This window comes from Schistocerca americana, chromosome 8 (genome assembly GCF_021461395.2).
Source record: "Schistocerca americana isolate TAMUIC-IGC-003095 chromosome 8, iqSchAmer2.1, whole genome shotgun sequence".
In the NCBI taxonomy this organism is placed as follows: Eukaryota; Metazoa; Arthropoda; class Insecta; order Orthoptera; family Acrididae; genus Schistocerca; species Schistocerca americana.
In genome coordinates, this window is record NC_060126.1 from 504,524,723 (window position 1) to 504,540,525 (window position 15,803).

A 15,803-nucleotide genomic window follows, 5' to 3' on the forward strand; every position below is an offset into this window, starting at 1 on the left:
TCAGGTTGATCTAAACATCACATAAGCTATTGTAGCAATGTTTACAATAAGAGGCATTTGAGGAATTCATAACTTTTTAAAAGTAAAGCAACATTATTAGTTAGATGTCATGGCCCAATAAATATATAGTTCCGATTCAATAAATATATATTTTTGATTTCAATAACTTCTGGATTCCAATGTGTTTTCGAAACATAATTTTTAGGAATGGTAATTTATATGCTTCTAATGGAACATACTTTTCTACTTTTCTCGACTGCATATAAACAGGATTTACATGCAGAGATTTGTCCAGCAGAAAAATATGTTCTGGGACAGTTGACATAACCTTTAAAATATAACTGTAAACACACACACACACACACACACACACACACACACACACACACACACACACACACTCTCTTTATTCACTAACACAATATACTGCAGACTATTATCCTCTAGCAACAGTCAAATCAAAAATTCCATTTATTTCAAAAGACCATCAATCTGATAACCATTCAGAAAACAGGAATTTTGCTTCTGTGTACATCAATAAGATCATCATCCAATGTGAGGAGAACCTGCAAAGAGAAACTAAAATCGATTAAATTCTCATTTACAAAGGTATGGAGGCATACAGGTTTTTGAAACCTAGAGCCTGAACTAAGATGTACAGTCAAGTCCACTAAAATGAAATTACTACATGATTATTACATTTTAGTTCTAATGGGTGGTTCAAATGGCATCTACAAAAATGGTGTTCTTTGAACTGAAATTATGTCTAAGTAAACTTAAACATACTAACATATTATTATTATATATTACATTGTTATGACTTAAATGAATTTTGTGTAAACCAAGCAGTGAAAATTTCAAATATTTATCACACATAAAAAAATGGTAATATCGTAGATTAACACACACACACACACACACACACACACACACACACACACACACACAGAAAGAGAGAGAGAGAGAGAGAGAGAGAGAGAGAGAGAGAGAGAGAGGGATTACCTTGATGGCCTTAGCAATATTATTATGTCTCATGTTCTGGAAAAATCAGCAAGCTGAGATTTTAGTGCTACATTGGCCTTCAGGCTGTGCAGATCTTTTTGTATAAATAACACAGCAAAGCACACAAGCATGCAGAGTATTAATTATCAAAACTGCACTGTCATTATCCCCAATAAACTATTAAGCCAACAGCTACCAGTGACACCCATGTTTCCACAAAGCAGTACTGGTGACAGAAATGTTCAACAACTCCAGATCCTGCATGCCCTAAAGTAATGAGCCACACAGCTCTCTGTATTTTCTACACAAAGTAAACCAATAAAAAAGAGATCTTGGAAAACCAGCTTTACTGTTTAAATGAATTTTAAAAAAATGTAGATGCAATATGACTTCAGAACACTGGCTCAAAGCTGTCAAGTTTGCAGTAACCCATATTACAGACTGTAATACTGAATTATACTTTTAGGGTTATTGTTTTTGTTGTCTTCAGTCCAAAGACTGATAAGATGCCACTCTCCACATAAGTCTATCCTGTGCAAGCCTCTTCACTGCTGCAACCTACATCCATCTGAACCACCTTATTGTGTTCAAGCTTTAGTCTCTCTCTACAATTTTTGTTCACTACACTTCCTCCATTACCAAATTTGCAATTCCTCGATGTCTCAGAATGTGTCCTATCGACCGATCCCTTCTCCTTCTAGTCAGATTGTGCCACAAATTCAGTTTATTCCCAATTCTATTCAGTGCCTCCTCATTAGTTATGTGATCTACCCATCAAATCTTTCAGCATTCTTTTATAGAATCAAATTTCAAAAGCTTCTATTCTCTTCTTGTCTAAACTGTTTATAGTCTATGTTTCGGTTCCATACAAGGCTACTGTCCAGACAAATACTTCCAGAGAAGATTTCCTAAGATTTACATTTATATTTCATGTTAGCAAATTTTTCTTTTTCAGAAATGCTTTTCTTGGTATTACCAGTCTGCATTTTATATCCTCTCTCCTTCAGCCATCATACATTATTCCGCTGCCCTAGTATTAAACCTCATCTATTACTTTTAGTGTCTCTTTTCCTGATCTAATTCCCTCAGAATCACCTCATTTAAATTCACTACATTTCATTACCCTTGTTTTATTTTTGTTGATGTTCATTTTATAATCACTTCTCAAGACAGTATCCATTCTGTTCAACTGTCCTTCCCAGTCCTACAATGTTCTCGCCAAACTAAACTTTAATTTCATCTCCAAACTTTTCTTTGATTCCTTTTACTGCTTGCTCAATTTATAGATAACACTGGGGATAGGCTACAGCCATGTCTCACTCCCTTCTCAATCACTGCTTACATTTTATGTCCTTCAGCTCATAAAACTGCAGCCTGGTTTCTGTAAGAGTTGTAAATAATATTTCACTGACTGCTTCATTGCCTTTGCCATCTGTGGGAACTCTCCCTATAATAAATCCTAAACTCCTGCAAACTCCCTGGCCTCAACCTTCATTAAGTCGCTGTCCTCCATCTACCTAACCCCTTCCCTGCTCCCGCTCCAGCATAACACAGCCTTCTATTCCACCAATGCATCCACAGTCTCTTTACTTATCTCCTTTTCCAGTCCCTTCCCCACTCTCCCTCCTCCCAGCATCCCGTCTAACCTCCCGACTGCACTTAGCTGTTCTACTCTGTCCCCAACACACCCCTGTATGGTCCCACAAGCAGCACTTTACTGTCCCCCACACCTAAATTGCTACCTCTCCCCCTCCCTGACCCAGTCTGCTCCTTAGCCTCAGCACCCAGACCGCTTCTCCCATCATGCGCAGTTGCTCACAGTCTGGCCACAGTGGCCAGTATGAGTACGAGTTGTGCATGCATGACGGTGAATGTGTGTGTGTGTGTCTGTTTTGTTTACTTTAAAAGAAGTCATTTTGGCTGAAAGTTCACTTATTTAGCTGTCGTTTTGTTGTGCCTACCTGCAACTCAACATCTCCTCTATATGGTGAGTGCCAATCTGTCCTGGATTTGCCATTGTTTGATAACTTAGCATTTTACTCCTGATACCTTCCAAATTTTGAAGTGTGTGGTCCAGCCAACATTGTCAAAATCTCTCTCTAAATCAACAAATGCTATAAACATAGGTTCCCCTTTCTTTAACCTATCTTCTAACACAAGTCATATGGTCAATATTGCCTTGCTTGTTCCTACCTCTCTGTGGAACCCAACCTGATCTTTCCTGGGGCTAGCCTCTACAAGATTTTCCATTCTTCTGTAAATAATTTGTGTCAATATTTTGGAATCATGCCTTATTAAAATAGTGGTTCAGTAGTTTGCATATATGCCAGCACCTGCTTTCTTTGGACTTATATCATTATCGATGAAGCCTGAGGGTATATCACCTGTCTCACATATCTTGCATACCAAGTTGAATAGTTTAGTCATGGATGGCTCTCTCAAAGATCTCAATAATTCTGAAGGAATATTGTCTACACCGGGGCCTTGTTTTGACTTAGGTCTTAGTGCTGTCAGATTATTCTCACAGTATAACGTCTCCCATCTTATCTTGATTTCTTCCTCTTCACATTCTATAATACTGCCTTGAAGTTTGTTTCCCTAGTACAGCCCCTCTATATATTCCTTCCATCTTTCCCTTATTTGCTTAGAACTAAATTGTCATCTGAGCTCTTGATGCTCTTACAGCTGCTTCTCTGTTCTCAAAAGGTCTCTCTAATTTTCCTATATGTGGCATCTACTTTTTACCTTGTTATGCATTTTTCTATGGCCTTACGTCTGTCCTCTAGCCATTCCAGTTTAGCCACTTTGAACCTTTGTCAAGTTTATTTTTTGACACCTCTATTTCCTTTTGCCTTTTTATTTTCTTCATTTTTATATTGTCTCCTTTCATCGGTTAATCAATGTCTTCTGTGTTATTAAGGATTTCTACTAGGCCTTGTATTTTTAACTATTTGAGCCTATGCTGCCTTGACTATATCATCTCTCAAACCTACCATTTCATCTTCTACTGCATTTTTTTCACTGCTTCAGTCAATAGTTGCACCGTGCTTCTTTTAAGGTCCTCAATCACCTCTGGTTCTCTCACATTACTCCAGGTTCCATCTCCTTAATTTCTTACCTCTTTGTTGTAAAACTTCCAAAAGACATGGTGGGTGCATGATATTGGATAGGGAAGGTAGCCAATTCTGTGGACTATTAAAACTAATGACCTAAATGTCAGGAAACATTTTGAGTATCATGTTCTTAAGATTAGTCAACAAAAAAAAATCTTTATCTACGTGTACGGGATACCAGATGGCAATTTGTCAGTATTATATTATAAGTTGGAGGAAATAATGAATCTCTACATGAACAAATGCAGTTATATTGTGTGGTGATTTTAATATAAACTCTGAAGTACATTCTCTATGTCAAACTTAGTCAAGCTGCCCACAAGAGTAACTGCAACATACTGCAGTTGAATTGATGACCTACTCACAAATACTATCTTTACCCAAGCACTCTGTTTACAAAACTTGCCTGACGATGAAGGCCTCTTACTTAAACAAATGAGTATACAAAAGTCTTCATTACCAAAGACAAAAAAAGTATCAAAGATACCATCAGTTTAATGTTAATTAAATACCAGCTGAAGCATGAGACCTGCAAAAATATTTATAGAGAGGATTATACTGAGACGAAAACGAAAATATTTGTTGATAATCTGTCATTATTTTAACATTGCTTTTCCTCTCAAAACACACAAAGAAAAGCTATGCAGATGCAATGTATTCAAATGATGAATCACCAAGGGAATAATAAACTTTTGTGCAACCAAGAAACAACTTTACATAGAAAGCAAAAGAGTGATCCAAATTATGTAAATACTTTAATGGAAGGTTATGCAAAAGAGTGGGAATGAAGAACCAGACGTAGGTGTTTAAGGATGGTTCATACAACAACACAGTAAAGGAGTTCCAGTCAGTGGCCCAATTATAAAGGGAAAAGCAGCTGCATTTAACAAACAACTTGGCAGTAGTAACTTGTTTGCAGCAACCATTTGGTAGCTGACAGTCACCGGGGAAAGTCGCTCAGCTAACGATGAGGATGCTGATGAGTTTGTTAGCAAAATATGAAAGATAACAGAGGAAGAAGATGTAACTACTGATGCCTTGTATAATGCTAAGACTCTTTTGCAACATACTTCTTTCAAAAACATTAGCTGGCAAGAACGAGAAGGAAGCTTGTGGTTACAAGCAACAGAAACAGTGCGAAATGTTAATGGGGTGTTGTAATGCAAATGGGAGTCGTAAACTACCGCTTAAGGTGATTGGAAAATCCCAACATCCACATTGTCTTCAACACACTGACATAAATACTCTACCAGTGCAGTATTGCACTCAGAAGAAAGCGTGGATGGACAGACAAATATTCTCTCGGTGGTTCCGTGAAACGTCTGTACCAACTGTGAGAAAAGATCTAAAGAAGAAAAAGCTTCCGCTGAAAGCTATCCTTATAATGGACAATGCTCCCAGTCATATTTCAGATGTTTCTCTAAAGTCTGATGGTATACATGTACAAGCACTCTTTCTCCCACCCAATGTGACAGCCCTAATTCAGCCCATGGACCAGCGAATTTTGGAATAAATTAAGCGTCATTACCGACATTCAATTCTCGTCTCCTTGCTGAACGAAAGTGAAAACAACTCTATCGAGACTATGCTGAAGGCCTGGAAAGCAATTAACATACATGATGTTGTTTTCCAAGCAGCCGAAGCATGGGATAAAGTGTAGAGTGCTACCATAATGAAGAGCTGGAGAAAATTGTGGCCATCCATTGATGTCGAGTTGGATCCAATATTGAGTGACAGCGATGAGCCAGTCAATTTGGAATTATCGATTATTTTGCACACTGACATGTCCCACACCTTTCCAGGAGGAGAAAAAATTGATGATGAAGATGTTACTAAGTGGCTGAATGAGGAAAACTGTGATACGGACCAAACTTTAACAGATGAAGAAATAATCAAAAGCGTGCAAGAAAGTAATGATGAAAGTGATGAAGAAGAGGACACAGGAGGAGAGAGCACGAAGATTTCTCACACTGCTGATGCTGAAGCTGCTGATGTCTTCCTGAAGTACATTACACAACGAGCAGATACATGCAGTACTGATGTAATGCTTGTAAAGAAGTAGCATGATAAAGAATGCCACCATCACGTATCATCATTGTGACAGTTAAAAACTAGGGACATGTTTCTTAGTGAGTGATATGACTGTATAACTATGTACAGTATGCATTCAAGGACTAAGTTTTCTTTGAAAATTAATGTATTTTTGGATTTAATAAAGTATATCCTCTGAGTTTTAAAATTGTATACTTCAGTTTAATAAAGTACAGTACACTATATCCCCTAAGTTTTCAAAATAAATCAATAAAATAAATTTCGGGCACTCAATAATCCAGCACTTCCGCTAACCCAGCACCCACATGTACCAGGAATGGCTGGATTAGCGAGAGTCTAGTGTATTGTCAACTAGATGAAGCAAAACATTTCATATTCAAAATAGATGAGAGAACTATTTAACTCGAATTTGTCAAAGATAGCTGAAAATCTAGTGTGAAGAACCACTATACCAGCAGAATCATACAAACTTGTTTTTCAATATAATTGCGTATGCTTCCGCGGCCAGAGTCAGTTGACATAAAAGTTTTCTGGGTATGGTAACGCGCCATAATGTAAAAAACTACTGCTGCTGGAGAAAAACCAACGTTTCGGCCACGATTGCAGTGGCCTTCTTCTGGGTCTAATGACCCAGACACAGAAGACAGGTCAATTTTCCTGTCCCCAGCAACTAAACAAGAGCTACTGAAAATCATAAGAGCCAAAAAAATCATCATACTCATTAGTTAATACAAGATATTTCTGTGAGAGTTGTAATAACCCTGCGTAATACGCAAAGGATGTTCGCCACAAGGACTAAAGGTCTCAAAGGTAAAGGTCAACCACTACGTAAACGATTATCATCCTATTTCCATAATCTCAGTAAAACTGAATCACTGACCAAACACAAGTTTGGAGACTGTTAATGATGCACTTTTCAGTTTTGCTGACAGAATTCTTAAAGTCTTCAACCAAAAGGAGCTTTCCTCTGGACTTTTTGTTAACTTAGAAACATTTGGAGGCAACAACTGAGATTGGCACGGGAGCTTTGATTCCCTTAGAAGCCAAGAGGAAAAGGAAGAAAAAGAAGAAGAAGAAGAAGAAGAAGAAGAACTTTCTAGTATCTGAGTAAGTCTTGTGATCTCATTAATTGCTCACTGTTGCTTCAGAAGTTAGAATCCTATGGTATTAGAGGCACAGCAAATTGGTGGTTTAAATCTTATCTCAACAACCAAAAGCATATTATTGAAAACATAAGAGTTGAATCTAAAATAATAATAATAACAATAATAATAATAAGTCAAGGGAAAACACACTAAACAAGAAGATTACATATTGGATAACCACAGCGACTGCATAGAAGCAAGGGAAAAAACAGATGCCTATAAATATCTAGGATACAGACAAAAAATAGGAATAGATAATACAAATATTAAAGAAGAACTAAAAGAAAAATATAGACAAAGACTAACAAAAATACTGAAAACAGAATTGACAGCAAGAAACAAGACAAAAGCTATAAATACTTATGCTATACCAATATTGACCTACTCATTTGGAGTAGTGAAATGGAGTAACACAGACCTAGAAGCACTCAATACACTTACACGATCACAATGCCACAAATATAGAATACATCACATACATTTAGCAACAGAAAGATTCACATTAAGCAGAAAGGAAGGAGAAAGGGGATTTATCGACATAAAAAACCTACATTATGGACAGGTAGACAATTTAAGAAAATTTCTCTAGAACGAGCAGAAACTAGCAAAATACACAAAGCAATCAATCATATAAATACATCGGCTACACCACTACAATTTCATAACCACCTCTACAACCCTTTAGATCACATATAATCAGCAGATACGAAGAAAGTAAATTGGAAAAAGAAAACACTACATGGCAAGCACCCGTATCATCTAACACAGCCACACATCGATCAAGACGCATCCAACACATGGGTAAGAAAAGGCAATATATACAGTGAGACGGAAGGATTCATGATTGCAATACAGGATCAAACAATAAACACCAGATATTACAGCAAGCATATTATTAAAGATCCCAATACCACAACAGATAAATGCAGACTTTGCAAACAACAAATAGAAACAGTAGATCACATCATAAGCGGATGTACAATACTAGCAAATACAGAATACACCACAAGACATGACAATGTAGCAAAAATAATACATCAACAACTTGCCATACAACATTAATAAAACAACACATTCCCACATACAAGTATGCACCACAAAATGTACTGGAGAATGATGAATACAAATTATACTGGAACAGAACCATTATAACAGATAAAACACCACCACATAACAAACCTGACACCATACTCACCCATAAAAAAAAAGAAATTAACACAACTAATCGAAATATCCATACCCAATACAACAAATATACAGAAGATAACAGCAGAAAAAATTGAAAAAAACATCCAGCTGGCTGAGGAAGTCAAGGACATGTGGCCATCAGGATAAAGTTGACATTATACCAATTATACTATCAACTACATGAGTCATACCACACAATATCCACCAGTACATCAACGCAATACAGCTACATCCAAACGTATATATACAACTACAGAAATCTGTAATTATTGATACATGTTCAATTACCCAAAAGTTTCTAAATGCAATGTAACATATACTGTACAGTTAAAAGGAAGTCACGCTTGATCAAGGTCCGTGTCACTTTCCATTTTTAACCAGACATAACGTCTGAGAAGGGAAAGAAATAATAATAGTAAACTGCTGAGGAGAAAGAAAACTTGGAATTCACCTAATACAAGCCTAGAAGAATTTCAGATTGACCATGTAGCTATATCTTTTAACAATAAAAAAGAAATCCTGAATGTACATGTTAAAAAGGGTGCAAAAATTGAAACAGATCACTATCTAACCACAATAAAAATCAAATTTATTCTACAAACAAGGGCTCCAAGACAAGGACACAGGATTCACGAAATAGATACACAAACTTTGAAAGTGAAAAAACATGAATTTCAGGAACAATTAAATATACTCAGAAGACTGGGAAGAGATTAAAACAAAAATAAGCCAAAACAGCCTTTGAAACAGCACCACTCAAAAGACACAAAAAGGTGGAATGAACAGTGTGAAGAAACATTACTATTTAGAGAACAAGTATGGCAGAAATGGTACTTCACAAAAAGAAGTGAAGACTTTATCAGCAGTAAACAACAAAAGTCTCAGCATCAAAAACAATAGGACCTGTCAAAAGGAAGTATGAAAGAAACCAGCTATTACTATCTGTAGACGATTTCCAAAAGAACAATACTAGGAACTCCTATAAAACTTTTAAACAAAGCCTCTAAATGTACCAACCACCTACCTTGCATATCAAGAATGAAGACAGAAAATTAACCCTAAGCACCAAGAAAACTGAGAAATATTATCAAGCTATTTCAACAAACTGTAAAATTGTGAGGAACCAAGAGAAAACTCTCCAGAACAAAGTCCAGGATACCCTTACACAAACTTAGAAAAATAACAGGTGTGGGAACAGCTGGAAAGCTACATGGAGCCTTTCAAAAAATCTGGGAAACAGAAGTTATACCAGAAGATCAGAAAACAGCATTAATTCACCCAATCCACAAAAAGGAGATAAAACTGACCACATTATAGAAGAAAATCCCTCCTTCCAGCAACTTACGAAATTCTTTCTAACGTATTACTAAATAGGCTGGATAGCCAACTGGATCAGCAATTAGGAGAGTACCAAGGAGGGTTTAGAAAAGGAGGATCCCGTGTGGAACAAATTTTAAATCTGGAATTCATAATAAGGTATAGAAGAATGAGATCCAAAAGCATTTATATAACATTTATAGACTTCAAGAAAACATACAATTCAATTGACAGAAAAACATTATTCAACAGCTTAAAGGAGCTTGGGTCTGACAACAAATCAGTGGTAATCATAAAAAACACACTAACAAATACAAAATGCTAAATTTACTATTTATGTGGAACCTGTAAGGTTTTTGTGATCAAAATTGGCGTTAGGCAGGGACATGGACTGTCCCCACTGCTGTTAAATTGTGTGCTAGAAAAGGTAATCAGGGAATGGAGGAAAATAACAGAAGAAGAAGAAGAATCACAATTGGGGAAAAAGGGGATAATCTGAGTTCTGATTGTCTGGCTCTTGCAGATGATCTTGCCATCTTTGCTGAATCTACATGCAACAATGCAGATAAATCTCCTACAAGAAACAGCTTCAAAATCAGGCCTACATGCAACTTTTGAGAAAACAGAGTATAAGACAGATGCGAGGGAGGCACTGAAATATATGGAAGCTGATTACTGCAGAATAAAAAAGGCTACAAAATTTATATATCTAGGTCAAATAATACAACCAAAAACTTTAGACAAAGAAGCCTACCTAGCAAGAGCAAACAAAAAGGGGGTGGCTTTTCAACTAACAAAAACCCTGTATAACAAGAACTCTTATCTCCATAAATGCAAAACTTCGGCACTTCAATACTGTCATTAAACCAGAATGCCTTTATGCATCTGAATGCCTTTCATTAAATACAGCCAAGCAATCATGTGAAACAGAAAAGAAGGAAGGGAAAATAATCAGGAAAATCTTGAGAGCAAAATATGAGAATGGAAAATGGAAACTAAGAAGTTTATGAAAAAATAGAGCAAATATCAGTTGCAACAAGGAAGAGAAAAATCTGCGTTCTATGGATACTTAAAAAGGCTAGATGAAAACAGGATGACAAAAAAAATTTTTAACTTCTTTGACAGAAACTCCAAAACATCAGTGACAGGGATAAAAGAAGTTAAAACAGACTTAAGGGAAATGGAAATAATGCAGGGTGATACAGGAGAAAGAGAAAAGCTCAGAGCAAAAGTAAAAGGCTGCAAGGGCTTCCAGGAGAAAACTAAGAAACAGGCAGGTGCAATATGGACTGAAGAAAGAAGGGAAAAACGTAGGGAAAGAATGACATATCTTCTTTATGGTATGTAGCCATCTGTTTTTTCCTACATTGTTGATATCCCTACTAGGTGTTTCCATTGTTTAATAATAGTAATAATTCTGACAATTCCTGGTAAACTGTCGTGTCCACAAGGCTTAACAATGGACCCTCTCCCCTTCCTACTCTATATCACTGACCTCTTTAGCCTCCAAGATAAATTTCCTGTGTTGTTTGCAGCTTCTCTATCTCCATTTATTATCTGTATAGTTGCACACGGTTTGCCTCATCTGAGGAAATCATCTCAATTATTACCCGTCACACTGCCGTGTTCAGTGGCCACCAGGCCATATGTTACTGTTCACAAAATGCTGCCACCATACCAAAATCTTTTTTAAGCACAGAAGGACAACCATATATCACTACAGTGTGCAGCAAATGTAATTTACAGTTGTGGTACACCATTTGGCACCACAGTCAAAATTGTACCTGGGTGCACTATGCTGATTTCATTTGTGTTTTAAGTGTTTCTGTTTCTTATGCAATTTCAGACATCAGTCACATCCATAATCTCAGTTGGCATTACAGTTACAGTGTACAGTGACAAGATTAAATGAAACACAGTTGTCTGTGTGCCATACCAGTTTAAGAGTAAAGCATTGGAGTGCCAATGAAAAAGTTGAGAGTTCAAACGCACATCCAAACTTTCCTTAAGCTTATTCATTATTTTTGTCTAATAAAACTACATTTTGTAATAATGTGGTCATAAATTTAATGGTTCCCATTTTAGTTAGTATTAATCCTTCTATCAATTAAGCAAACTAAATGCTTTGTTACTTTATTTCTACAATCTGATGTCATATTTCCAACTACTATTTCAGAAAGGTACACTGCCGAATTGGCAACACTTCGCTGTCAGCTCCAGGCTGTGATGGCTTACACAGCTTGAAGCTGCAGTGGATGCTGTGGGTCGGCTGTGGGGATCCAACGGATGTCCAGTATGACAAGTCCTCCAATCGGTACTCCCTGGTGGCCAGCCCACTTACTGCTCGCACTGAGGTTGACCTCTCGCCTGGAGAAGAGCGGGTAGTCACCTCGGGGTGCAGCCAGCAGTGAAAGAGTTCCCAGGGGGGCCACATGTAATGCCTCCCTGGTTAGTCTAAGAAATAGGTTCCAGGTGCTGGCTGTGGCTGACACTGTCAGTGAACCAGATGTAATTGCTTGTTGTGTTTCAGAGGAAACCTCTCAGCCTGCAAGATCTGGGCAATCACAGAGGCCTGCCAAGAAGGGGAAGAAAGCCAATGTGCACTCCGTGTGCATAACAGGTGTAGTCATTCCAGACATGGAACTGAACCTTCTGGATGCCATGAAGAGCACAGGTTGCAGCCAACTGCACATGGTGGCTCACATCGGTACCAATGATGTGTGACACTTTGGATCAGAAGAGATTCTCTTTGGTTTCGAGCAGCTAACAGAAGTGGTAAAGGCTGCCAGTCTTGCTTGTGAGATGAAAGCAGAGCTCACCATTTGCAGCACAGAGCTGATTGGACATTTTGAATCAGAGGCTCACATGGTTCTGGGACCATTAGGCTTCTGGTTTCTTGACTTGTGCCGTAGGGTGGTTGGGTTTCGTATACTGCTGAATAGATGAGTCCACTACATGTAGGAGGTAGCTAAACAGGTAGCAGGGGCTGTGTGGAATGGAATGGGCAGTTTCTCAGGTTGGAGGGTCTTGGGGAAACACAAAAAAGGCTTCAGCCTCAAAGGGTGCACACTGAACACAGGAAGAAAGTAGGTACAGGTGCCACCAGTGTAACAGTTGTAAACTGTTGTAGCTGTGTTGGGAAAGTACCAGAGCACCAAGTGCTAATAGAAAGGATTGATGCTCAAATCGTTATAGGCACTGAAAGCTGGCTAAAGCCATAGATAAGTTCAGCCAAAATTTTGAAGAGAATCTAACGGTGTTCTGGAAGGATAGGCTAAACACAGTTGGTGGTGGCGTGTTTGTTGCTGCTAGAAGTAGTTTATGTCACAAAATTGAAGTAGATGGTTCCTATGAGTTAGTATGGGCAGAGATCATTCTTGACAACTGGAATAAAATAATAATTGAAACTTTTACCAACCTCCCAATTCAGATGATACAATTGCTGAAAGGTTCATAGAAAACTTGAGTTTAATTTCAAACACTTACCTGACTCATACAATTATAGTTGGTGGTGACTTTAATTTACCCTTGATATGTTGGAAAAAATATATGTTTAAATGTGGAGGTATGCATAAAATATCATCTGAAATTGTGCCAAATGTATCCTCTGAAAATTAATCAAGCAGTTAATTCACGAGCCCACGCGAATAGTAAACAGATGTGAAAACACACTTGACCCCTCAGCAACAAATAATCCTGATCCAACAACAAGCATCGAAATGGATACAGGGATTACCGTATTTACTCGAATCTAGACCGCACTCGAATCTAAGCCGCACCTGAAAAATGAGACTCGAAGAAAAAAAAAAAAAAAATCTCTAATCTAAGCCGCACCTGAAATTTGAGACTCGAAATTCAAGGGGAGAGAAAAGTTTTAGGCCGCACCTCCAAATCGAATCAAAGTTGCTCCACTGTAATATGAGACACAATTTAGGTTGAATGAATGACGATACAGCTGTAGTAGTTTGGTTCGAGTCGTAAGCTTAGCAGTTAAGCTTTACCAGGTAGCCATTGCTATGCGTCAGGCGCTCCGTCCGTATTTATACGGGTACCCTTCCTTTTTCACGTGCTTCGTCTGGTTTGAATCTATTGCTTATTTTGCTTCGATCTGATAAGTGCCGTATTCTTTGTTATAGGTGTTTACGTCACTCTAAGATGAAAATGCATTACTGTACTGTGTCATGCATTGTTTGTCGCATTCTGATAGTGCGTGTTTACGGTCTGTCGCCGCTCGCGGCATGGCTTGCTTTTGTGCGCGCTACTGCCGCTAACAATAAAAAAAAAGACAGGAATCGTCTCATTAGCGAAACAATGGCAAGAGACTACTATTTGTTGTTACTTACACTGCTGTTTTTTTTGATAATGATCAACAAGAACCAAATAATAGACTGCGTATGATAGAACATGTACTGAACGAGAGTGGCGAAAGTTTTTCTCCGTTTGAAAATCTTTGCGGCCGCTTCTTTAGTACATCAAATTCTGCACAGAAATTAGTCATCTTAGACTTGAAAATCTAGTCAGCAGCCGTGCTTCACTTCTGACTGTATCACTTAATACGAATATAAACATGACACGATACGTATATTCTTCCGCGTTTGCTGTTGTCTCACTCTAGTATCGTAGTTTATTAGGCAGGCAGAATTTAAATGAGATAGCAGCAAACACGAAAGAAAACATGGCAAAATGTTTATATTCTTATTATTCTTATGGTGAAGAGAATACTGCATGTGATTCACAATTCATACAAGTTCCTATTAGCAACCATCCCTTGTCACAGGTAGGAAAAATTTCAGAACGTAGAGTTGGCCATATTGACAAACATCCCAAACAGTCTTGCCAGTCGGATTTTCGTAGTACATTGAAATTCTGCTACATTCGAAGATGAACAATACGGAGTTTGTATTTTCTTCATTGGATAATGTATGAAAATGCAGTGGTCGAAACTCGGGGCGGAGAAAAAAAAAGCTCGTCTTCCACCTTTTTTTAAAAATTTATTTACTGACGCATAGGTTTTGGCGCCAGTATTTATCTTTGTGCCTACAAATCATGCCTATGTAGCGCTACATATATTCGACGGCAGTTCTTTGTGGCGGCACCTACCAACATTTTTCACAACTTCCGCTTGCTTTGCACTCGATTCTAAGCCGCAGGCAGTTTTTTGGATTACAAAAACCGGAAAAAAAGTGCGGCTTAAATTCGAGTAAATACGGTAGTGAACACAGGGTTGTCGTAGGGACACTGGATATTGCACCCCCAAATCCTCCAAAAGCAAGCGAAAAATATACATATTCAAAAAAGCAGATAAAAATTAGCTTGATCCCTTCCTGAAAGACAATCTCCACTCCTTCCAAATTAACAATATAATTGTAGACCAGATGTAGCAAGAATCCAAAGAAATAGTGTTGGCAGCAATTGAGAGATTTACACAAAATAAACTGACCAACGGCAGAGGCGACCCTTCTTGGTACACAATACAAGTCAGAACACTCTTACAGAAACAACGAAAAAAACGTGCCAAATTTAAATGGACGCAAAATCTCCAAGACTGGCGATCTTTTACAGAAGCTTGAAATTTAGCCCAGGCATCAATGCGAGATGCTTGTAATAGTTTCCGCAACTATACTACATCTCAAAACCTGGCAGAAAGTCCAAAGAGATTCTGGTTGTATGTGAAGTATACTAGTGGCAATACACAATCAATGCCTTCTCTGTGTGATAGCAACGGAAAACACTATGTGATCGAAAGTATCCACACACATGGCTGAAAATGACTTATAAGTTGGTGGCACCCTCCATTGGTAATGCTGAAATTCAATATGGTGTTGACCCACCCTTAGCCTTGATGACAACTTCCACTGCAAGCATACGTTCAGTCAGGTGCTGGAAGGTTTCTTGTGGAATGGAACCCCTTTCTTCATGGAGTACTGCACTGAGGAGAGGTATTGATGTCGGTCAGTGAGGTCTGGCTCAAAGTCGGCATTCCAAA

At 38.0% G+C, this 15,803-nt stretch overlaps 1 protein-coding gene across 1 annotated transcript in view; it reads right to left on the reverse strand.

The window, feature by feature from the left end:
• Window positions 1-205: 205 nt before the first annotated feature.
• Window positions 206-15,803, reverse strand: part of LOC124544905 (SID1 transmembrane family member 1-like) — a 120,916-nt gene continuing 105,318 nt past the window's right edge. The window contains exon 16 of the mRNA XM_047123637.1: window positions 206-566. Within this exon, the coding sequence (XP_046979593.1) occupies window positions 504-566 (63 nt within the window). The 3' untranslated portion in view covers window positions 206-503. The remainder of the gene's footprint in view (window positions 567-15,803) is intronic.